General features: G+C 36.5%; 1 protein-coding gene across 5 annotated transcripts in view; it reads left to right on the top strand.

The window, feature by feature from the left end:
* The window catches only part of LOC132195877 (hemicentin-2-like), a 187,126-nt gene that overhangs the window by 68,516 nt on the left and 92,375 nt on the right, over positions 1-26,235 (top strand). For 2 of the 5 annotated variants that reach the window (XM_059618156.1, XM_059618155.1), the window contains exon 2: positions 21,792-21,844. The exons of the other annotated variants lie outside the window; for them this stretch is intronic. In XM_059618156.1, the coding sequence (XP_059474139.1) occupies positions 21,811-21,844 (34 nt within the window). In that variant the 5' untranslated portion in view covers positions 21,792-21,810. The remainder of the gene's footprint in view (positions 1-21,791; positions 21,845-26,235) is intronic. 5 annotated transcript variants of the gene reach the window in all.

Raw genomic sequence — 26,235 nt, 5'->3', positions numbered from 1 at the left:
CGCGACTGCTAATTATTTATTTAGCACCGAATACACATATTGTACCGGGTGAATAAATAATGAATTGACACGATCGTCCATTAATCAAAAGTGAAAATACGCGATGACGAGCTCTCATTTTTACAATTTTCCCCATCCGGTGGTTTGTGTGACCGCATCCTCACCGTTTTAATTTTCCATTTGAGAACGTAATAAAAATGCAGAAATTTTTTTTACTCCATTCCCTGTTCTATTCAGAATGTAGTTTCTTTTAAAAGCTCTACGTTTTCATGCTGTATTTATTACATTATATATTAGAGTTTCATTCCATAGAGATTAAAATTTCAATAGAGTAGTCGGCTTTATGGCAGCTTGACTTTATGAAGAAATGCCGCTGAGAGATCTTTCACATTTTTTTCTAAATTGCAAAATTGTTGACGCAATAAGCAAGCTTTATTATGAAATTTCAATGATGTTAAGAAGCCTTTCTACAGAACAGAGTTATGAAAAGTGCAGATGATTTATAAAAGAACTCAGATTTCAAACCACATTTTCACTGAACAGAAATATCCGATATGCCAAGTTTCCAACGGATAGATATTATATAAATATTATTATATTGATTAAACAGGACAATCTTTCGAATGTTTCTTTGTTAGCCCTCTTTTTAAATTATACCACATTCCACTTACGCCACGCATACAATAGAATAAGAAAAGATAATGTTAATCAATCATATTCGTCTTGAAATGAAATTTAAAATGTCTAATAATAGATCAATTTATATTCAATAACAGTATAGTAAAAACATTTTAATTTAATTAGCAAATCATTTTAAGTTATTAATAAAGGTTTTATTAATTTTAATAAAATAAAACTTTAAAAAAAAAACATTATATTATGTATTAAAAAGAGCAAAAATTTATTTATTTATTTTAAAATTTGCTTCTTATATTTTTAATAATTTTATATAATTAAAGAATATTAAAATACTTAATTGGTTTGACGCTATATTTGGTTGCAAACGATTTAAGCAATAATTGCATAATTTTATAAAAAAAAAACTTTGGTCGGCTCAATTTCTTGCCGCACCACGGTGACTTTGCATACGTCTCGTGATTGCAATTGTGCAAGTGCAGCTGCAATGGCGCAGTGTTGTAATTCACTCTCGCATTTGATTCTCAGCAATCAGTCTGCATTAACGCTAATGCTGGCACCGCGCTCTCGCACACACAATTAATCACGTTCGTTAATAATATCGCACGTAAATGCATCACGACTGAATCGCATTTGCCAATGCCAATCTGCCAGCAGCAGCACCAGTGATTAAAGAAGTTTCCTCAGAAATCGAGATTAATTTCAAAATTAATTCTACTCCTGCAATGGATTAATTTCTAAGTGAATTGATCAAAAAATTTCACTCCGGTCGATACTTTGAGAGTTAAAAATGTTTCTAAGTGCAATAAAAAAACTTTTCCCCAAGAACTAGTGGAAATTTGGCGCCGGAAAATTGAGCGTGCGTGCTGCACGCATCGACGTGCTGAGAGTGTAATTGATTCCAACCTTATATACAGAACCAACACTTCTTCTCGAATCCACCGTGTAAAACCCACAAGGAAATTCTCAGCACGTAAATGAAAGCATTCGGCGCCAGAAGCGAGAGCGTTTTGCTTTCGGGGCGAATCAAAAGAAAACATTGCGTCAGAAGAATCCATTCATTTGCATAATAAAGTCTTGGTGAAACTTTGCAGGCGCGCGTCCTCTTTCGTCTCGAAAGACGCTAGTTTTGAATTGAAATGCGTGTTTGGGGCTTTTAATACGCGCGACTGTTTTGAATTGAGAGCGTGTGTTGAGTGTGTTTTGCGTCAATCGGCGTCTGCTTTCCAGACGCAATTACTGAACACTTGTCTGTACTCTTGAACGGAGCTTTGCATTAACGTTTGCACGAGCTGCTTTTCAAACGAGAAGATTTCCTTTTGAAAGGCATATTAAATTTATTTTTAGCCAAAATCAATCAAGTTAGGAAAGTTTCACAAATTTTCAAGCTCTGAGCATTCGCAATTCAATTCAATGAAATGAAGAATATTAATTGCAACTTCCCTCGTTATCATGAAATTTATGCAACAAAAAAAATTAAAGAAACAAATTGCAATTTCACTTTTTAACTTTTTAATAATAATAATATTTAATAATGTATCTGCCCAAATATTATTATGCATAATAAAACAAATTTATTATTTATCTTTTTATTATATAATGATAAATTAGCTTTTTTATTCTCCGTTAGTTCAATTTTATTGAATTTAAAATTTGTATTGCTTGTAGAAAAATTAGCATTAAAGGAAAGGAAAATAAAAATAAATAAATTTTGTCATAATAAAGATGGCAGTTAAAACCATGAAAATAATATCCTTTAATTGTATCATTGTTCAGTACATTCTTCGTTTCTTCATTTCAATAAATACATTTAATTACCTTTTGTTTGATAAATTATTTTAAAAAAAATATTTATCCAAACTCTTGAATTCCCTGTGACCTATGAGAGGGTGAAGATGGAATCGATATTTATCTGTTCGTCCATAATGAAACAGAGCAAGCGGAAACTTTTCCTTTCTCTGTCTTGTTTGCCACGTGGGAATTGCACCTTGTTCTGTGGAATGGAAAAAGAGTAAAAGTGCGTCTGCCTCGTATAAATCCGCATCAAGGCGTTTTAAGCGGAATTTATTTCAGCCACAAGAACGCTGTTTATCGTAATCAATGGGCAGGTAAGTGCGATTTTGTGCTGCTCAAGTGGCCTTTTGTCCGCGCCCAGCTGCGAAAGAACAACGCTCGCGTACGTGTTGGCAAATTAATGGAACGCCGAGTGTGCGAGAGAGCAAAGCCTTTCTTCTCTCTCTCTCTTTTTTCTATTAAGGCAAATAAAATGGAAACAGCCACGGCTGCTGAATAAATGTTTGCCCAGCCCGTGCGCGCGCGATGCATTATTATGAGAGAGAGAGAAAGGGTTGGCTTTTATTCTTGGGCCAACAATGGCAACGGTGTAATTAATTATTAGGCTGATTGGAGCAAAAACCCCCGCTGCGGCTGCCACTGCCTGTGTGGGAGCAAAAGAAAGGTCGGCCTGCCGCAGAGGATGCCCGATTTTTTGCTTAAAAATCTAAACTCACTATTGTTTCACACAACACGGTGAATCGGGAAAAAATTCTACACTTTTTCGTTGCTGGAAATGAGAGGATTAGGTTTCATTTTTTTTGGAGCACGGTACATACTTTGTAAGTATTTAATTTTTGCAAATCATTTTTTGGCACAACTTGATGCATATTTATTTTCTTAATATTAGAAAGGTTGATTTTTGCTTTGTTTAATTCTCATAATGATCTTCAGCTTACCACCCTGCTCCTTCTTAATTTTATAATTAATTTATTATTTAACAAAGAGTGGTTTTAATCGAAGAGCTCAATTATGCAAGTCCATGAAATTTTGAGTTGAAATTGATTTCATCAGTTTTATTTATAATTTTTTTACCTACACCATTTAATTGAATTGTTTTCTCATTTTAAAATAACAATTGTGGAAAAATAAAGGAAATTTTGTAAAATTTCAAAACCAAAGAAAGGTTTCTGGTGCAAAAGCCGTTTGCCCGTTTATGTTGAAACCGGTTGTTTTAAAAAAGCGCATGGATTGGCGAAGCCATTAGCAAATTCCGGCTCCGTTTTGCTCTTTGAAGAGGAGATATTGTGCAGGTGCTCGATCAGCAAGATGAAAAAGCCGCCGTCGAGATAAAAGAGCACGTCTTTAAATTTATATTACTGCTTTCTCGGTCGCTCTTTTACATAATGCGCGTTTGTGTCTGCCTGCGTGTGTGTGTGTGTGTCCTCGACGGCGGTGGCGGATGACATTTTTAAGATGCTGCAAGATGGAGTGCGTGGCGTTTGGGCCGGCGATATGGATGTGTGCGCGGCTGCTCTTGCAAACGAGCTTCAACGTGCTTCAAGTGCCGAGCAGATATTCCTCCATCAATCATATGCGAAATTCAACGTCACGCGCCTTCCTTGCGTTTGCTCCTCTTTTGCCTCCGTCATGCCTTGGTCATCCGCCGTAAATGCGCTTAAGCACGGCACAGATACCGCCCTCGCCCACCAACACCACCGAAACCGAAATGCTTTTTTCAACGACGCTTGAATCGCAATTTTCAAACGGTGTCAAATCTTCAGACATAAAATAAATTATTATTTGGCTATTGCGGTCTATTGATCAAACAAAATCTATAAAATTGAGATTTTTTTAAAGCTTCAACCTGATTTTTTTTTCAATTTTATTGCTTATTTTTCATTTTTACCAAATAACCTATTACTTATAAAATGATTAAAAAATTACTCAGTTTGTAATACTGAATTAATTATTGAATAAAAGTCAAGGATTTTCTCAAAACAGCCATCATCAACAATAAACTGCACTGCAACGATAGACCAAATTTAAAAGCTCGGGATTTGAAAGCTTAGAAGAAGAAAACTTATGTAACAGCAAATATTTTCTGCATGATTAGTAAATTTCTTAAGCGGTAAAGCAATTTTTTGCATTATTCAGAATGCTTGATTAGTTTTTGTGAAATATCTTTATTTTTTTTTAAATCATCAAGAATGGCCTGTGATTCAGAATATTGACATTTGATCATTTATAGAAAAAAAAAAAAAAAAAAATAATAATAATAATAATTCTATTTTGTTTATAGAGTTTCAGCCGTTTTTTTCCAATAATTTAATTTTTTAAATAATTTTTTTACAGCAATTGAATATAAATAATGTATTGTAACAATGTGGACAAATAAACATTACAATAATAATTTTGGTTTTATTTAATTGTAATACAGGTATAATATTTTAAATAATTTCTGGCAGTTCATAGTGCAATTCACTTTTTTCAGTTCGCACTCTTTCTGATTTTAATTGATTTTTATTATTATTATTTCTTTTTTTTGCTGACTTTTTGTTTGATAATGAATATTCATTGAATTGCCACCAAAGCCTTTGAAGTCACCCAGACGCATTTCGCAGAGACGCGTCTGGAATGCCAATCAAAGTTTCGCTCTCCAGCTTTCTGGCTGATATATTAATCAGTGCGTCGGTTTGACGTGAATTCGTCAGACCATGTTTGCGCCGCGCGTCTATCCATTACCTAAGGATGTTTTGCTTTGCGTCACACACTCGCCGTGTATTAAGCAACCCTGCCTGGTGCACTTACCTGCCCCATCTCTGATCAATACACCCGCGGCACGTCATTACGCCAACCGACACACTTAATAACAGGTGCATTAATGAGGCGCAGTCTATTTTCATCAAGGATTCATCAGCGAGCTGCGAGAGGCGTCGTCGCGAAAATGCGCATTCAATCTTCCGCATTTTTCCTGCTCCGGAGGTTAAAGCGGAGCGGCGGTGCTAATTTAATCTCTCTCCTTACGCGCAGAGCAAATTTCGCAGCGCCGCCTCTAATTAATATTTTGCTCCCTTGCTCATTCGGCGGCAAATATTAGGAAACTGCCGAGAGTGACGCAAAGTTGCTCAAGTGGAAGGATCTTAACAAGGGAAGTGAGGTGTGAAGACAAAAAAAAAATCATAATTGCACCTCAAATGAAAATCAAGAAAATATGTGTAACCGTTTGCTTCAGATATATATGAGATTTTTTTTTAGTTTTAATTAGAAATCAAAATAATTATTAATGCCAATATAAAAGTGTTAAAATTAAATCTGAAGATGGTTCTTGTGGACACAGCTTGAAAAAGTCATTGCCTGATTTAAATGTGTTTTTACAAACAAAACTAATTAGATGTTAACTGATGCTGCAGAAAATAATCAGACTCTTAGGCAATCTGTAATTTCGCTAAATTGCATAGATAATGCGTTTGATATAATTGAGAAACAAATTCCCTCACTCAGTTTCCTGAAATGGAAACGATGGAAACTTTCTCATAAAATTTATGCGGTTTACTTTTGTAGAGCGTAAGAAAAAATGTTTTGAAAATTGCAATATGAAAAATAAATTATTTTAATTGATATTTTTATCAAATAATATAATGTTTTAAAACAACAACTATTTATAAAATAATTATTTAAAATTGCATATAAAATAAAATAAATATAAATAATAAAAAAAGTTTTACACAAATGAAATAGAAAAATACGGCAATTTTGATTTTGCATTATCTTATATTAGAAAAATTCTCATTTGTATTGAATGTTCAGATGGAAAATAAGGGCCTAGGAAACCCAATTGATGGCACTTTTATGTTCTCGCATATCACACAAACGGTATCGATCCTGCAGTTGGGGGAAGAAAATTAAATCAAGCAGGTGTCGCAAGTTGATATCTTCCCATTGGTTCGCGCCCTACACAGATAGCAGATGAAAACTTTTGATCAAGTGCATTTGTGTGTCGCCGATATATATTTTATGGAAATGCACTTGTCCGCTGCGGCCGGCGAGACGTGTGTGGGCGGGCGGGGTGTCGAGATCTATTCGAGGCACTAAACTTTTATTGCCAAATCACTCGGTGCCTCGCGCGCGCACCATAGTTTTTTACAACTTTGCGCCTGCAACTGAGTGTGCGGCGTGGGATCCCGGCCCGCATAAAACTTTGCACACGCCGATTGACATGTCAAACTTTTCAAATTTCTCAATGGTGCGCTAAATAAAACGGCGGGACGCGGTAATGGGCGCAAAAATTGTTTTCATTGCGGCCGAGCGGCGAGATATTGGCTTTTTCATTACCAGGGCTGCTGCGCGCCGGGCCAATAAAAATATTACGACCTTGTTCTGCGGAGCCAAGCGCAAAAATGCTTTACGCGGCGCGTCAAATTCATGCATAGGCGAGCACAAAATTTCTATTTTCCCGAAACTCGCCCTTTGACCTTTTCACTCCTTTGTTGAAATTGGACAAATATTTAGAAGCGATCGCGTTTATCTTTTTTTTGTTGCATTCTCCAAACCAAAGCAAAGTTCAAACGGTTACACACGTGGCGTTTGCTTCTGTCAACAAGACTGAATGCAAAAAAGGTCTATAAAAAGTCAACAGCGGAAATTATTACAGGTCTGAATAGACCGGAAAGAACTTAAAATTATTCAGATAAATATGAGCTTCGTAGGAATTTAAATGGTCATTCGAGTATATAATTTATTATTTATTTCAATTTAAATTCTAAAAAATATCTCTATATTTAATATAAATACGAAATTTATCAGACCTTTTGAATTAAATTTAAGTCATTTGATGACTTTTTAATTGTGAACAATTATGACACCTCATTTTTAACTGTAAACGTGAATTAATTTTTTAAGTGAGAGCAAGTTTCTGCAAAGATAATTATGATTGTGCTGGAGAAGAATTTTGTGAAAACATTTGGCGACCCCTGATACAACCTCTCATATCCGGTTCACACACCCCGCAGCAGCACGCGAAATAGTTTTTTGATGTTTTGGAGATCCGCCCTGCACACCAAGAGGGTGATTTGCATGCTAAGAAGCGTGTGCCGAATGAGCTGCCAATCCAATTCCGGCCAATTATTCGGTCAATTTCCTCTTTTCACTTTAGCAGTTTTAGCAGCACACATAAAAAGGAACTAGTGACGCGCTTTTCATCATCATGCGAAAAGCCACTTGCTTTTCGTCTTAACAAGCCGGCTTTTATTAGCGGCAGCAGATCCCAGCCAGGCCTCTCGGGCCGGATATTCGCATTTCCATATTATACGGTTCCCGCGGGGGTTTTGCAAAGGCGCGTGTGTTTTTGGCACCCCCGGTTTTCATCACAGCAGGCAAAAAACTTTCGGGACAAAAAACACGCGGAGGAATCGGGAAACGTCAATTGCCGTCGCGATTCGACACTCTCGTCTAAAAGTTGGTTTCTTTTCGCCAGATAAAAAGTTTATGACAGCCTCAAGCCATTTGCTGCTGGCGGAAAAAATTGGGCCGCACTCTTTTGAAAGAAGAGACGGACGTCGGCTCACTCCTTTCGGATGCTCATTATGATCGACGAGAGAAAAGAGAGATGCAAAAAACGGCCAAAAGTTCATTTTCTTTTTAGAGTTTATTTACACTTTATGAAAAAAATCCTGATTTTTTTTGGTAAAATTAGAAGATTTTCGGAGATAAAACTTTGCTGGTTTTTCATATTAAGAAAAATATAATGAAATCGAAACTAAAATAATGAAATTATTTAGTTTCAAATCATGTTTTATAGATAAAAATTTTTTAAATTTATAGAGAGTGATTAAACATGTAAATAATTTTTGTTGTGCTATCAAAAAATGTTATTTTCAACATTCAACGTCAATAATTTCCTTTCAATCCAACCAATTAATTTCGGAAAATTGTTTCCTGGTTTTTTTATTTAACCCTCCGCACCGCAAATTGACCTTTAATCGGAATTTGATTCCCTCATTAATTTGAATCCAGTTTCCCATTCAATGTTAATTTAGAACAGTTGCAATATTTTTCAAAATCTTCAAAGTCTTGAATAAAATTAGCATAAAAACCTGGAATTCCTTTTTCAATCTGTTGATGCACGTGTGAATTTGGCCGCGACATAAAGGGTTGTATAATTGTAACGAGCGATAAAGTTGCTCGTCAAGCGAGAGAGGGTCCTAATTCAGGTGCAAGAACATAAATCCTGGCGCGCACACGACGCTGAAAGATTGATAGCGAGTAATTCTGCCGCACATACACATTCACTAAGAAGTGTGTGCGTTTATAATATAAGAGGTTTACTCGCTCGAGTGAGTTATAATACTTGGAGACGAATGCTGCAGCGTTCGTCTAATTAGCCACTTGTGCCGCTTCGAGACACCGGCAACAACCCTTTAACTAATTAGAACTAGACGATCGACCGAGCGCACGGAAACTTAATCACTCATTTGGAGGAAATAGTAATTAACACTCGAGCGAGACTCGCTGCAATCGCTCAAACCCATATTCCGGTGAGTTTGGTCTTCAAACATTCTCATTAAAGAATTGCCGCTGATTTCTCAACGCTAATTAACGGTACGTGTGGCAAAACTCAATCTAAACTTTCATGTCAATGGCAAGGAGAAGGAAATATTTTGTCCCACACACTGCTGAAGTCGAATGAATTGAAGATTAATATTACAAAATTTAAGCACCATTGAGCAAATCAACTTTTTGTTATATTAAAAGTAAAATCCTTATATATAAACCTTATTTGTTAGAATGATTTCAGAATTTGAAATAAATTTATTTTAAATGCTCAAATTTATAATATTTTTTTTTACTCTGCCATTAAATTTGCATTATTTGAGCTCTGATAGTTCTGATTTAAGTAACATGTCAACTTCATGACTCTCCATCTAGCCTAGGCGAATTTCGTTTGCTCTGCTCACTTCAGGATGAGTTCTCATTGAATTAGCGTCGGGAACAAAGTTTTTGCATTACACCAATAATTTATTCGGATGCTCTCTCTCGGTACGTGCGAGGGAACATGGAAGAAAGGCCTCTTCTTTCTCTCAAGATGGTTATTCCTCTTGTTCTTGGCAGCAAGAGAGCCGAAGAAAGTTGCCCGCCTACTGGAGAGGATGGATTTTTACATCCCCGACAGCAGCGGCAAATTTCATTGGCATTCTTCCATTTTGGATCAGTTAATATTCAAGAGGGAACCTTTTCTTTTCAAATGCTTTCTCGATTCTCAGAGCAAAAGTCGGCGTGTTTTTCCGTCGCTTGTTGTTGCTGATTTTGCAGAGTGTCTTTTGCAGTGTAGCGACGGCGACTGGCGGAATACGCAAATGTTTTGTTTTCCCAAGTTGCGGGGCGTCCGCATGTGCCTACAAATTTTACGCTACAAACACGCCCAATATAAGTTTAATACAGGCCATTATTTTTTATACTTTACGACGAGTTATCGATTTGCTGCCTGGCTGGACGCTCGCGTGCGCTTAAGTTAAATGCAGGAAATAAGAATTTTCGTTCGATGAAATCTATAATTTTAATCCTAGCTGAGTCATATTGTGAAAAAACGAGAAGTACTTAAATTTAGGTTTCGTTTTTACTTTTTACAAGAAGTTTACAAGTTTAGTGTTCTCAAATGACCTGAGAAATTTGTTACAACTAAACTCAATTTTCCTTTCTCAGGGATTTTTTTAAATTCAACTTCAATATGTTGGATTTGTGTGAAAATTTAGTATAAATAAAAGATTTAGCATAAGGTAATTTTAATGTAATTATTAAACATTAATGCACCACCTGCATTATTTTCAAAAAATGATTTTAATTGATAATTACCCTCTTTTCTGTATTTTTATGATTTTTGGATCAGCAATTGGGTGTTCAAAATCCGTTCTAACTCTTTCTAATCTGCATATATGCTTGAGCATAAAATTAATATTTATCTATTTTAGTCATGAAAATATTACAATCAATAAAATTTAAATTTATTTAGGATTAAAAATTTCATTTCAATTAAATAAAAGAAATCATAATAGCTTGTTTTAACATTTTTCCTAGAATGATATAAATAATTTGACAAAGAAAAAAGCATTTCTCAACTGTTATTTTATGCTGAACCGCCTCGGTGACATTAATATTTAAAAGTTCAATTTCGCCCGGTCTGGAAATATTTTACGAGCAACGCGCACTTTTCCGTTGGTGCTGCTCTGAAAAATATTCATCACGCAGACATTCATTCGTATGTATAATTCTGTCGACCGTAAAACTGAGAGAGACCTTTCCGCTTTAATTAATTGTGTTTCGCGCTAAACAAAAGATAAAAATCCAAAAGTGTGCATTTTTTCGCTGCGAGAGGATTGCATTGATAAAATCGCGGCGTTTTTGCGCTGCTTCACTAAGATTGCACAGCTCGTTCTCGGTTAGCCTCGTAAAATGGCAAACAAAGTGCATCTCGTGTGCATCTGATTAGATGCAAATGGCGAGCGTTTCGCTCATGGAGCGTCGCTGAACGGGGAATAGGTCACGGCGGCGGCGACAGCAAATAAAAACTGCCGTTTTTGCTGCGCGAACAACATTAAAATGTTTGTTTGCTCGCTCGCTCGCGACTGTTGCACAAGAGCAAACACACTCGGCAGTGTAATAATATTTGCTCCGTCAAATGCATGTACCAAAGCTCAAAAATTATGTCCAGCTTTGGAAAATGTGACGCCAGAGAGAAAGACGTGAAATATTTGCAGCTTGCATTTGGCCCTGGTACTCTGTGGCCTTTGGTACATCTAAAAGAAAATTGTAAGAGGGCTATCAAATCTGAAGGTTCATCCTATTCATAAAATGATGAGAATTTTCTGATTGGAAAATGGAATTTTTTTACTAGTATTGAATAAGTAACTTTTTGTATGTAAAAATTCGAAAATTGATTAATATTAATATCAAGGATGATAAACTATCCGCGAAATTATACTTTTATTTTGCAAAATAGTCAGGTTTGTTGATTATCAATAGAATAAAAATATCTGAATGGTGACAAATAGAAGATTTATATACCAATATAAGGAAATGTCAACAATTTTATTTCTAAAAATAAATTATTTTAAAGCAAAATAATAATAATAATAACTTTGCCGAGTTTCTCTGATTATAGTTGCAAAAAAGTTTATTGGTTTATTCAAATCTGTATATTCAAAATTCGAACAAATATAATTAATGGTAAATCTTATGTGAATATTGAAATTATGATTAAAGTGATCACTGCAATTATTGGGGATTAAAAATCTCTGATTATCGTTATAATAGTTAAGTAAATCAATATTATGAGATAATCAAATAACAATTTCCTGAATTTTGAATAGCCCTTTTGGGAGAAAGTAAACAACAGCACCACCCACTTCAATTAAAGAAAAATGGACTTCGCCTTCGTCATTTCTCTCTTTCTCCATCAGCCAAAAAGAGAAGAAGAACGAAGAAAATTGTGATTTTTGCCACCATACATCATACAACATGTGACGTGGAGAGAGACATCGGAATTACAGAAAGATTGGGCGAAGCGAAAACTTGGTGCTGGCGGGACGCACAAGTTCTCGCTCCGATAATAGATCTGAGAGAGAACATTTTCGGCCGGTCCTATCGTCTGGATTAGAAAAGTGTAGGTGTGGGCGGAGGCCATTATGAGATTGCGATTTACTCGCTCGCACAAGTTTATCATTTCGCACGCCGCACTACTTTACAATGGCGGTTTCCAGCGCGTTTTCCCGTCGATTGCTCAATATCCTCTTTGTCGCCATCCGAGAACGCGGCGGGTGTCGTGATTAACGCTCGGAAAGAGAAGTTCGACCGACTTTTGCCCCTTCGAACACAGGTATTGGAATTGAAAATGGCACCCTCCAAGGATATTATTGTTCTTCAAGAGTACTTTCGTCTGAAGAGAGAGAGAGAAAGAGGAAGAGCTGAACGGTCTTATTATTCTGAAAGTTTCGCAGTTGAAAAAAATCCACACAAAAGGAAGCCTTTCCAATAGAGGCGCTTTTTAATCCTTTCATGCGCTTTATTCGGATAGAAAATCCTGGGCCTGAATAGAGAGAACCGCCCGTGAGCATTTTTCATCCTGAAGCATCGCGATAAACTGTTTAAATAACGTGGCGGCGGTAAAAAGGATTTGCAACAGCTAGAATGCGTGGGTTTGTTGTGAAGCGAAAAAGCAAAAAAGGTTAGGGCCGTGATGTTTTTTGCAACTTTTTCCATATCAGTCAGCCTTTTGACAAACAACCGTCACAAATGTGCACGTGCGTTGTGTCAAAAATATTCAGCCTTGAAGGCAAACAAGCCTGTGAAAATAAAATAAATCAACCGCGATGTTTTAATTTGAAAACTTTTCCTACCGTTGACATTGTACGGCTGCATTTGTCACTGGTGAAAAGTAAAAATAAAAAAAATGTGAACTTTCTCCGTACAAAAAACCGGTTCAAATTGAAAAGAGGATTTTTCTCTCTCGCCCGGCTGCAAATTGAGCCATTTGCCCGAAATGCACTTCCGCCCAAGACAGCCACTCCGGGCTTTTAGCCCCTTTCAAGTCGTCATAATGGGCACGGGACAATGCGTATGAACGGGGCCGGATGCTCCGCCATTACCTCTTGCAAGTTCCGACTCGTTGGAGAAAAATTTCAGACTGCTCTCCGCTCGTCTATTTATTCTCGCGATTTGCATTTTTCATTGCCGAGGGGAGCGAATTTTCTTTGTTTCAAAAACAAAGAGGGTGCGAAAAACACTCCTCTTCAAATTTGATTCAAATAATAACAAGTTGAGAGAGTTTGTTTTAGCTGCAAGAAATTCGACGGAGATATAAATTCAATTTCCCTGCACTGCAGTAAATATTACAAAACGCTGTACTAATCTGATCGCATTTCTCATCCGCTATGTTGGCAACCGTGCAGAAAATTAAAATTCACTGCACAGAGTCGCTTTGTTTATTTTCCAGAAATATACATTTGACACTAATGACGCGATTTTTAAGAGCAACGGACGTTTTGCGTTCGGGTCACGTTTTGAAAATAAGTCAAAACGGACGCTAATTCATCATCTTGTTTAAATGCACAGAGAAGGAAATCCCGAGAAACGAGTGGATTGGCGGAAAGGGACTCAAATAATGCAATCCGTTGCCGATGCCCTTAAAAGGGAGGCCATTGTGCATTCACAAAGGCACGACAACATGTGCAATATGAATGAGCTAAAGTTGTCTCCCTACGCAAACGGGCCAGGCTTTTTGTCCGCGTCGGGAAAGCGATGCCATTTTTCACGGAGAAAAAGAGCCCGGCCGGAATGTCTCTTGGCCTGGATCGGAATGAGATTTGGCCGGAATGAGAGAGAGGCAGGATATTGCATGGCTGAGGAAGAGGAATTTCACTCTTTGTGTGGCCTTTTTTGCATAGCGGTTGCTGCATTTTAATGAAGAAAATAATACCCACTTTAACAAAATCCCTTCATTCTTAAAAAATTCAATAAACCAAAGGCTTAAATTAAAAATTATCTAATTTCTTGCTTATATTATAATCAATAAATTTATTTTGTTTGACGATAAATTATTATAATTTTAATATTTTTTTTTAATTTAAACAAGTTATTTTTTTAATACTTATACTATTACATTTTAAAATTTTGTCTGATATTTTTGTTTCAATTTAGTAGGTATTCTTTTATTCAGTGCAACTCAAATTTTGTACTTTTAATATATATTTGTTTAGGATTCATAGATATGACATCTTAATAATAAAGTAGAATCACTCAGAAGCCAATTAATTGTTTGCCACAATAACTTTTTTAAATCAAGTAAAAGTAATTCTTTCTTCTTCTGTTTACATATTTTCAGCAATTATTTAAAAAACAATTCTGATCGTATACTGAATGTATTAAACTTTCTACAGCCTCATCAAACATCTGGCAGATAAAATTTTTGGAGGCCGCAAATGTTTAAAAAATTGTAAAAATGGCCACACATGTAATTCGTTCACGTGAGCAAATTGCACAGGCGAACGGTCGTTTGGCGGATTTAATCGCTTTAGCCTCGACATTATTTGCGCTTTTATCGCTGCCAACAACAAACAGACCGCCAAAACCGAAATGAAAAAAATTAGTTATGCAACTCGCACGGCAAAAGCGCGGGGCACGTTGCATAAACAAATAATCCGCAGCATCAGCGTGCATGCATGATTAGCTAAGCGGGCGGATTAAAATCATGCTCGCCATGCAGATAGACTCGTCATCCGACGCAGCAATTAAATTATGCAATTATTGTTATTTGGGATTAGTGTTGAACGGGCAGGGACGCCATTTGCGTTACGACTAATTGCAAATCACGGTTGGCATAATTTTTCATCTCATACAAAATTTGGCAGATTTCTCTGAAAATAAAAATTAATTAATCTTGCTGGTGATGAAGGAAACGAATTTTTCAGAAAATTGAGTTGATTGAAAACAGCAATTTGGTCTTCGATGGGAAACGCCATCAAAAAGAGCATCCCGCTGAAAAGGGCTGATGGGCTGAAAAAGTGTTCTCAACCCTTTTCCGTCAGCCTGGCCATAACTTGCGCAGGCAAAGCTCTCTCGGCAATGCCGTGGCCATCAAACAATCTGATCGCCCCTCCACCCGCAAGATAAATTACCACTTCTGAAGGGAGGCTGGTCGGAGAACATGGTGTTTGTTTGTACCAAGGTGAGCTGAGAGAGCAGCTCTTGACGAGCATATTGCGCGCAATTTATGGCCTGGATTTTTCCAGCCGGCAACTAATTGCACGTGGGCTGACGATCTCGGCTTATGAAAAGGGGAAAAATGCAATGAGAAAACAGCAAGAGCCAATTACAAGAATCACAATTGAACTAATTCTTTTATTAACTCGTCTGAGTCTTTTTGATGAAAATCATGAATTAATAAAATTGACTAGACGATTCAAATGTGAGTTGATTGCCATTTATTGTAAGCCTTATTATTTTTAATTATTTTTGCGATTAAATTATAAAAATTAAAATAATTTTGCTATCAAATATTGCAACAAAAATTTATTTATAAAAACTGAATATTTAACTCCAAGTCACGAAATTTGGGAAAGAATTTCTTTTAACGTTGAATGGGCTGTTGAGTGGAGAGCAATAATTGCGGTCGGGGCCACTTGTATGCACGTCCCGTGCGTCTACTTGCAAAAGGATTTGTTCCGAGCGTGCCGCGCAATGCATGATAAAAAGTGGCAGCGCAGAGGAAGGACCGCTGGCCAGAGCAGAAATGAATCACAAAAAAGCGGCTATTTTTCACGAGATAAATCTTTTCGAGTGTTAAATCGGAAATGTCCAGGCTTGTAGTGCTCGGACGTGAATTATAATAAAAGCAGCGCCGACCGCACTAAATCATGGTGGTGCGCGTACTTTGTCATCCCACTGTCCAATTCGCGTCGCGTCCAGCAAAAACCTCGCAGAGAAAGCCATCCCCGAGAACAGGGGACAACTCGGAAGGGGGTTTCGAAAGCGATTCAGATATCCGGAAGTAATTCGATGAGAAAAAAAGTAAGCAATAAATATTAAAAATTGATTTTGTATTCCATATTACATTTTTCTATTAAATTAAATTAAAATATCGATTGGCTTTTTTTAAATCTAAAATTAACTCCATGTAATTGTAAAAAGCAAAGGAAAAAAATGATTTTAGGTTCATGACTGAAAGTGAAATTTCCTTTCGTTGATGCAAAATCAATTTTCCCTGCCATTTTACTTCCATTTTCTCTTCTTGCAAAACAGGCCTTGCGTTTTTCCTCAGCCATATTTTTACAAAGTATAGGTGGAGGACATGGTAAACACCTTGAGCTCGGCCCTTTTTCTATCTCTTTCAGGCTTGTTTGCGTAAGGCTGCCCGTGAATCAATATTTTGACCGCATTTTATGGCGTTTGATGCTGAATATTGCACAACTTTTTATGTGCCCGAGGACTTTTTGTTTTCTTTGCACCGAAATTATAGAACGCGGTCTCGATTTTATTACTCGCACAAGAGGAGGGCATGGCGCATCTCTCGTAACTTTTTTGCTTGCGACCGGAATATTTATTTTCTACTTTTTCTACAGAGACCGGGGCAGAATGGCCGATTGAATTTGCCCAATTGTCTTTTTATGAACTCTTCTTGTGCTGCAAAGTTTAGTAGATTCCATTTTACTAATGGTTTTATCTACATGTTTTCGTCATAAAAATAGGGACTTTATAGACAATAACTTTTTAAGTGGTGGTGGATTTATCAGTGGGAAGGTGTGGGACGATAAAATACAAGCTTTTTATGAGAAAGGACCCCTAAAAAAAGAGGAAAATAAACTTTTGTTTAATTCTATCGATAGAAACAATTTATTCAGGAAATTAATGGAATTAGCTAAAACCTATTTTATTATTGATAGATAATGATTATAATTTCAATAAATATTTCATGAACTCATTGTTTAGCATAGTTTTATCAGATTTTCAAAAAAAGTTTCTAAATATAGAATAATTAAAATTTAAGAAAGTTGAAATTTCAATTAAACTCGTCAACTGTAACAAAGGATTTAGGAATCTCATTTTCATACTTCGGCAGCTGCAATCGATACACACACACACACACACACACACACACACACACACACACACACACACACACACACACACACACACACACATGATGTTGGTGTAGCATTAATTAATATTAAAAGCAGCATCGCTTCGGGTGCTCTCAGGATTTGCCAAGAGTAATCCTCGCCGGTTTGCATTATATTTGAGAGCTCACGGCTGCGGCATTATCAAACGGCGTTAAATAATTCAATCAATCACCGTGCCGTGACGGGGGCGACGCGAAAATCGGCCGAGCAATTCCGTCGTGTGAATTCGGATCATCCTGCTTTGCATGCGGCCGCAACATCTTGTCTGCTGATTGCGTTTTCCGCCCCCTGATCAAGTGATTATATGAATTATTCATGCAAACGCAGAAATTTCTCTCTCTCTTCAACTTTTATATTCTTCTTCCCTTGGGCTTGGCTGTTTTCGCGTCAGCCGGAAAATATTTGCCAAAGATTCGCAAACTCAGCACAGACGTACGTAAATAAATATTCCTCTCTCTCTCTCTTTGCTGCTGATTTTCGACGCGCTAACAAGACTCGCATGTGAGGAAAAAATATATAAATTGTTGTCGAGTGCACATAAGTCTCTCGCGGAGAGTGTTTGCGCGCAAAAAGCGACGAGGCAGGAAAAACGCCACGCGTTGCCAACTCTCGATAAGGAATGCAAATCGACAATGGGCTGGCGAATTGCGATATTGCCAAATTTATTAGCTTCACCGCCGCGTGCTCGTAAATCAGGTCGCGGCAGCCACTGTTTCATTATGACGCCTTTTTGAATTTATTGCAAAACAAGAAATATTTCTGAATGTGTTGATAACTTGCATTCTGCGCGGAATAAACCAAATATTAAATCCCAAGTTTATTTCAGTTCATATAATTTTCCAATAATGCAAAAAAAATTTCATACACAGAATTTAATCATCATGTTAAACTTCAAACATTGACCCTGTGACTGATTAACAAATAATAAGCATGACGGTTAATTAAGTAATAAAACCAAATTACTTTTTCTATATAAAGTTCAGGCCAACATTTTATTAGTTTGGTCAAAATCAAACTCAAAATCATATTTTCCTTAACACTTTAAAATGAAAGGCCTCCTTTACAAAGAATTTTATGCTATTTAATTTAGTTTTATATCAATTAAAAATCACAAAACTGTAAAAATTTGAAATTATAAGTTAATCAAGTTCATAGAGCTAGCATTAAATCATTTTTTTCTGAGCTAATACCTCACAATCATTTGTGACGCAATTCTCTAATTACAGAGCTATAAAAAGTTGGATAAACTCTTGCACGGCGCACAAAAGAAATTGCAAATTAAAGCGAGACGAGAAAGGTTTCGCGTGCAGAACTACAATTACGCGAGACCATTACAGCGCAATTTTTCCTAGCAAAAGTACAATTAATCCTTGATTGAAGCCATTAAATAAATTTCATTTGATCCATTATCCGTCCACGTTGACTAATTAGGTCGTTGAGCCGTAATTTAATCGTGCGCGATTATTCCGCAATCAAATTCACACACCCCTGCCATTCTTCGTGCAATCCGGCTCTAAACAAATCGTGAATGCTAATGACGCTCGCGCAGAACAAAATAATGTAATTAATTACTATTTTCCCGCGCGCGCAGCAAAGTATAATGTGAAATTTATTCATAGCGGTTTGCGCTGTTGCAGTATAAATATTTAGCGTTGGGGTTTTTATTCTTTCCAGGACACAGCAAATTGCAACTCCATCGCATTATTTACGACGTGCACCGCTTTCCAATAATTGTTCCGCTCGTGTGTCTGCGTCAGCTGCGCGCCTGTAACAGGATTTTAATCAACTAGTGTAGAAAATAGATCGAGTTCAACCCACCAGCAGTCGGGCTTTGTGCCTCTTTAATGGTTTTTCTCTGTGCAAGTAAATAAGAGGTCAGATGGAGAATCGCTTAAAATGCTGATTTCCTTTTTTGCCTTTTGACTTTGATGCTGATTTTTTTTTATCATGCCTTCAGATAATTGTACCATTTAACGTCTTCAAATTGAATTTTCAAACATTTTTTTAAAAACAAAATTATGCTTACTGGCGTATTTCGTAGCATTCTGTGCTCATAATGAAACATAACAAACATTAATTAAATAAATAATACAACAGATTTGCTGAAAAATCAAGTTATATTGGAAAAGGACCTTAAAAATAAAAATAATAAACAGATTTACTCACTGAAAATTAAGATTAAACAACAGTTAATTTGGATATTTAAAACCAATCGGGATATTTCTGAGAAATTATAGAAAATACAATTAAACTTACAACCAAAGCCAACTTTGTTATTTTTGTTTTTGTCTACATTTTTGCAATATATTGTTTACATTCATTTGTTGAAAACGATTTTTTTTTTAAAGTTGGTCTAAACACTAAACGGCACCACCACTAGCAAGAATTCAGCTTAAACTTCTGAGACCTGGTAATTTTGAAATTACTTCTTCTTTTAAAGTATAAATATCTGCTAGAAATAATTTAAAAATTGTGTAAAATTTAAAATTTTGACCTGTTGATGCATTGTGTTGAAATCGGGACCATTTAAGCGTGTCCTCCTTTTCTCATTCTTGTCCTACTCATACGACACGCATCGGTTTCACTTATCCCGGCCCGTCTTAAAGAGCATAAAAACCTCAATGGTCGCCCGCTTGCTTGCTCTTCTATGGAGCTCTTAAGGTCTTTGGGTGCGTTTTTGGCCCGTCTGTCTGAAGCATTAGATTTATTTACGGCGACCCGCTGCGCACTTAACATTTTTATTGCCCTTTTACCCTTTCGCAGCGGCAAATTGAAAATGATTGAAACAAATATATGTCTCGCGAAAAATTAAATTTCCTGCCTCTCGTCTCGTTGTTTTATTATTGCCTTTGTTTTAATAAAATTTGCGCGACACAAAGAGCTCGGTGGAAAATCTTGAGAGAAATGTAAAGCCTGGGAGAAAAGCAGCATTGTTGGCCGCCTTTGTTTGCACGGCGGCGGCGGCAAATGAGATTTCAAACGGTCCGATGTGTGCATGTGCGCACGGCCAGACCCTCCAACCGCAACAATGCTCCTCGTCTTACACACGGGATTCGCTCCAATTACTTTTATTCTAGTCCTTTGTCTGCAGCTGCGGGCCAACTTCAACCTAGTTAAATTTTTTATATGCTCCGCCGTCCCTGCCAGTTAAATTTATTAAGCAAAATCTTCAAAATTCTGCCTTTGGTCTGGCGGAAAATTCCGGGAAAATTAATTTCAATGAAAGATGCCTTTCCGACGCCGCATTAAATTTTTATCACAAAACGAGGCGCGTGTGTTTGTTTTGGGCGAAATTAGTTTGAAAAGTCAGTACCGCAGAAGCCATTCATTCACCTGCTTTGCTTTGCCAATTATTAAAAGCAGCGTTTTGCGAATGAGCCGTTTTTACTTTCCTGCTCTCTGTGGTTTTCTTTGCCTGGCGGAACGGAAGTAACCTTTCTGGGCTGTGTGTGTTCTCGGCGGCGCGCGAATTGGCCGTGTTTGCGAATTGATTGCCGCAACCGGACCAGCCAAGGGTGAAAGCCCTCTTTGCACCCTCGTGCGTTGGGCTAATTGCCAATTTCTAGAGCACAGACGAAAATCAAAGTGTCTTTCTGCAAGACGTGCAGCAAAGGGCTTTGAACACCACTTTAGCTGATTTCTGACGTTGTGATTTTTGTATTAATACAAGAAAGGATTCACTGGATCCTTTCAACTTTCTTTTTCAAAATCAAAACTAATAAAATTAAGAGAAGAACTATATATTAACTCATCAATCAAGATCATCATGGTGAATTGAAAGAATTAAATTTAATTTAATGTTTTATTTTCAAGAAATTCTTATATATCTGTTTGTTTGCAATTCAAAAGCAATTATTTACACTCAGCAGTTGTGCAAAGAATATTTAATTACCTAATTTGATGATTATTTATTGCAAGTTTAACTAAAAGTTTTCATTTTTATTGCAAGTCCGGTCAATACATGATTTTCAGTTTGAAAAATTTATTAATATAAAAATTATATTTTATTTTAAATATAATAATAACTAAAAACATATTATTTTTATTGATGATATTTTATGTTATTATTATTTCTTTATTTTTTTTCTATTAAGTTATATTTTAAGCAAGATATTTTTTGCATTTCTTCTTAAGAGAAAAACTTTCATGGATATTTTCATTACTCATTTGATAAATTTTTACAGAGTTGAAAGCTGCTTCACATGAAATGTTTCTTATTTTTGCCTCATCGGCAGTTCTTCATTGGACATACATTTTTACTGGTATAATGCTCATGTATACGTATACAATATTTTATTACATAATCTGGAATTACCTATTAATTACCAAAAAATTTACATTCACACTACTTCGTGTTTTCTCTTTCAGTGTTTTAAAATTAATTTTTGTCGTAGTTTTGGAGCTCTTAATTTTTTTATATCTATTTTTATTTTTTGTGATTTCATCTCTTATATATTTATAAATTTATCGCATTGTGTGATGGAAATTAATTTATTAATATAAATTAAATTTAATAATGCTGCTCAACAATGACAAATTTTTATTCAAACTCTTCTTTTAGGAGATAAAATATGAAGATCTTTTTTCCAAGTGTGTATAGCAGATTTTTTTATTAATTTAAAACATTTCAGGTTTTATTTTTATTGCAATCTTATCCATCAAATATATTTTGTTTTTAAGAAATATTTACAAATTTCTCCTATTATGTTTCAGGTAACTCGATCTTCACATCATGTTTTCCTTGAATGTGATTTTCCTGCTTGCTCGTAAGTAGAATGGCAAAATTCAAGTGAAGAGAATTTTTTAGACATATATTCAGAGATCAATACGAGATTTGATGTTGTTTATGCGACACACAAAAGGTTTGGGCGCAAACGCAAGACTTGATTTGCTGCACCAAAGTGAGTCTATTCAGTTGTTGTGTTCCGCATCAGCCAGCATAAACCCATTCTGCATTGCTGCAAGTTTTGCCCCTTTCAACTTTGCGACGGGGCCCCAAAGCGAAATCCGATGGCTTCCGAAACAGAAATAAGCAGAGCAGGCAACCGCAATCCCGCTCGGCACGCACAGATGAAAATAAAAGTGGGCGCCTCGCCTGGTAACAGATGGCTCGCCGAAATTCGCCCATCACTTGTTCTCCGATTGCGTCGTCGTTGCTATTCAAACACTGCGTTATTTACTCGTCTCGTACTTCTCTCTGCCGACACACGTGCCACACCCGCCTCCTCTATTACTATTATCATTCGGCAAGAGGCATTTTCCGAATTTGAAATTGAAGTGTCACTCGACGCAGAGAGATACAGATATTCGCTTGACGTCTCTTTTGCAAAATAATAAATGGAGGAAAAATTCCATCTCGTAATTGAATCGCACTCCTTGTTCTTGAAAAATGACACTGAGCAACGGAGGTGAAAGTGTCTTGAAAAAAATGAAAACTTCTGTTTCTGAGCAAATACAAATAATATAATAACTAATAAATCATGTTAAATACTTCGCAGGCTAAAAAAATTTTGTGGAAAAGGACTGCATTGATTTCACCGTTTTCCATGAAGGATAATTTCACAGAATCTTTTAAAGAAGGCAATAAAGCGGCCCCAGCAGACCGGAGAAAAGTTCTAGGCCAATTTTGACACTGTCCTGTAATAGTTTTGAACGATGAAATTAAATCACAATCCATCCGTGTTTCATGTCTATTATTTAAAAAGAAAAAAAATCGTTCAATTCTGTTTTGATAAATTTTATATTTACTTGGGAAGAAAAGTAAACACTTTTTCTAATTAACGTGGTGTGCCGAGAAAATATTTCTTTTTGTTTGCGCCTCGCATTCTTTCCCGTAAAAGTTTCCAACTTCCCACGCCCAGGAGTAGCCTTTTGGCTTCAGAATTCTTGTCTCTTTCTTTGCTCCTCTCGGAGTCGAAGTTTCTTTTCCTTTGCTTTCCCGTACGTGCAACTTTTTCTCATCATCTTCTTCGGTCCCAAGTCGCCACCCGGTTTTAATTATGCTGCGCTCTCACCTACTTACACGACCGGCTTGTAAATAATTAATTCCGCTCGTAATAGTTCCCGAAGGACCAAATCCCCGGCAAAGCCTCCTTATTGTGTTCTCGCTCGTTATTAATATTTTCGCCCGGCTCGTAATTGCAACAATTGTCATCGTATCGTGTGCTGACGCGGATTTTCTTTCCATTGTTGTTGCAAAGCGGCAGCAGCGGCTAACGAGCCAATTGTGCGCGCCATTTCTTCTGACGCCTTAATGACGAGACCCATTAAACGAGTGCAATTGGCGGACGATCCGCCACATTTTCGCCGTTTTCCGCCATTCGTCGTCTTGATTTTCCGCCCAGAACGCACTTCGGAAGGGCAATTATATAACGAGCAGGAAATTATTTGAAGGCGTTTGATGGGTGAAGTTTTGTATCAAGTGGAATAATTATTACAAATCATCAATTAAAACAGTTTAGCACTTCAAATTTTATATATCACACTGACAATAATGTTATTCGCCATCAAACTCTTCAGCATACAAAAGGAAATTCAGAGTAATTTTGTAATTTTTTGATGTTCTTATAATGATGTTCATACAATAAAATATCATTATTAAATATTATTATTTAAAAATATATCTATTATATTAATTTTATTGAATATTATGTTAAATAACTATACAACATTAAATAATATAATAAATTGTTAAAAAAACGGTTATATTGAAATGATAAACTTAGAAATCATAATTTTGAATAAAGAATTTTAAATTATTTTTCCTTTCAGTTTTATAATTTCAATTTAATAATTTAAAAGTTAGACTCCATATTATTTGCTCCAAAAGCTATTGGAAAATAAGTAATTTTTCATTAAAGAGCATCGCCTCATAAATATTAAATTTTCATCGGCAGTGAATTTGTCAAGGTGAGTTTGCGGTTTAGTTGCATTAATTCGATTTTCCGGTGCGTTTCACTCTCAGCAGCTGCATTTTCCTGGTCGTAAATCTGCATAAACGGAGAGACGATGCATCAAAGACTATAAAGGTCGGTCGATGGAGAGCGGAATTTATTGCACGGTGTCCACTCCACTCTTTGGTCGGTGCACTCGACGGGTTCGAACGTAATAAAGCGGTGCACGCAAGTGAGTGAGCAGCCAGGCCGGATCACATCTCATGCATAATCCAAAAGCAGCCAGGAGATGTTGAAAAAGTGCACTCTCAGCAGCGGCAATTCTTCGGAACGACCGCCGCCGATTAACGCTCATGCATTAGGCAACAGTTCCTTCGCCCCAGTCAATAAACACTTCTCAAGCAGACGCAATCACATAAATTCGAAATGCGGCGGGCGCGACCCCAAAATTAAATTCGGCTTCATTTCATCGGCAGCTGACTAAGACATTTCCGTCAGCAATTGTTGCAGTTCTAAAAACAGGTCAATCAGTTTGTTATAAAAAACGATACAGGGTTGCAAACATGGGAACAAATAAAGATAAAAGGAGCATAGACATTTTTTGTAAAAATATTTCAATATTTAGTTAAATTCAAATTTTTATTAACATATTTTGGCAATAAGACTGATTTCTGTTTGGTTACAATTGTCTAATAATATTCTTTTCAAATTGGAATTTTTTTTGAAACTAAATATTAAAAACTATTATGAATCAGAGAAAAGTTCAATAGTAGGAAATTTATTTATTTATTTTATCAGAGAAACTATTCATAAATGTTTGATATTATTATATAGATGGAAAATACGCTCGCCCTGTGTTAATAATTAAGTGAATATTTTATTGAGAAATTGACATTTCCGCGTTCGGGTTAAATAAAATGCTTTTAGCTGCAAACATTTTTACTCCTAGTTTTTATCGATTAGAATGAATTTCAAAGTGGAATGCCCGGTGCTCGGCAGCTTTTTTACGTTGCCGGTGCCGCCTTTGAGCGAAATTGACTGTGTTGATTTTTAATCAAAGTAAATCCCAGAGCACCGGCGAGGAAAATAATACACAAAAAGCAGAGAGAACGGACAGAGACAAAGGGCGGGCGAACAAAAAATGGCCAGTGACAATTATTGCAGGGGTTAATCAACGCTTTAGTTAGTTTATGTGCAAACAAAGCAGGTTGGTTAATTGCAGTGCTCGCCTCGCTCCGGTCGCCACTTGATCACGCCAAATCAGATTAATTAGGCTGCTCTGTTTGTTCGGGGGAATTCCGGCGAGCAAACACGGCAAGGAGCCGATTGAATTCTGCAGGGAAATCTCGCCGGCAAACAAAAGACCCGCCGAGCTGAAATCGTTTGTTATTTTTTTTTTCGTCGCAGAATTCATCTCTGACGAGGAGGGTTTTCGCGCGTGAGAGCGGTGAAATTAATTAACTCTTGGGCCTGCGAGTGCAGCAAAATGTCGCAGTGCAGCAAAGCACACTTAAAAGTCTGCTGGCACTTTTGCAATTAAGAATGCAAAATATTTGCATCCGCGCCTTTTCACGAGCCTGTCACCCAGTTTGAAATGCTCTTGTGCAGGGAACAATGGACTTTTCTCGAGCACCACGCCGCTGTCACCACTCCAGCACGTTTTTTCAACGCAAATCGAAGAGCCAACTTCACGAATCAAGATTCTGGCAAACTATAAACATCAAAATGTGGGATGGGAAATTTATTAAAATGAATTATAACTTTCATATAACGCCAAAATAATTTAATAAATTGAAATTAAGGACTAATTTATTATTACATTTTTGAGTAAATTTTAAACTATTTTCACCTAAAGTAACCTATTTTTAGATTTTCAATTGATTTATATCTCAAATTTTGGAAAATTTTATAAAAATTAATTACGCCTTTTTTTCAAGAAACATTTTCTTTTAATAAAAATGGCCTCTAACAAAATAGATGGACTAACTTCCACATAAAATATTAATTGCCCGATTAGAGAGTTTGACACTTTTGCCAGCATTATGAAAACTTTCTTCCTTTGAAGAGTTTGAAGTATTAGGTTTTCAAACCAGATCTGACAATCTGCATGAAATTAGCACGCATTGTTGAAGTTGACACCTCTTTTCGGGCCCCCTCTTTTTTAGCGGTTCTTAAACAGCGAAATATTTACCCCTGCGTCGGCGCTGCTATGGCGAAATGAACTCAAAACGGGGCCGAAAGCAAACACGCCGAGACGGGGCTGC

The sequence above is a fragment of the Neocloeon triangulifer genome, unplaced genomic scaffold (assembly GCF_031216515.1).
Source record: "Neocloeon triangulifer isolate White Clay Creek 2 clone unplaced genomic scaffold, ASM3121651v1 ptg000011l, whole genome shotgun sequence".
Taxonomy (NCBI): Eukaryota; Metazoa; Arthropoda; class Insecta; order Ephemeroptera; family Baetidae; genus Neocloeon; species Neocloeon triangulifer.
This window is presented reverse-complemented; position numbering and strand designations above follow the sequence as displayed.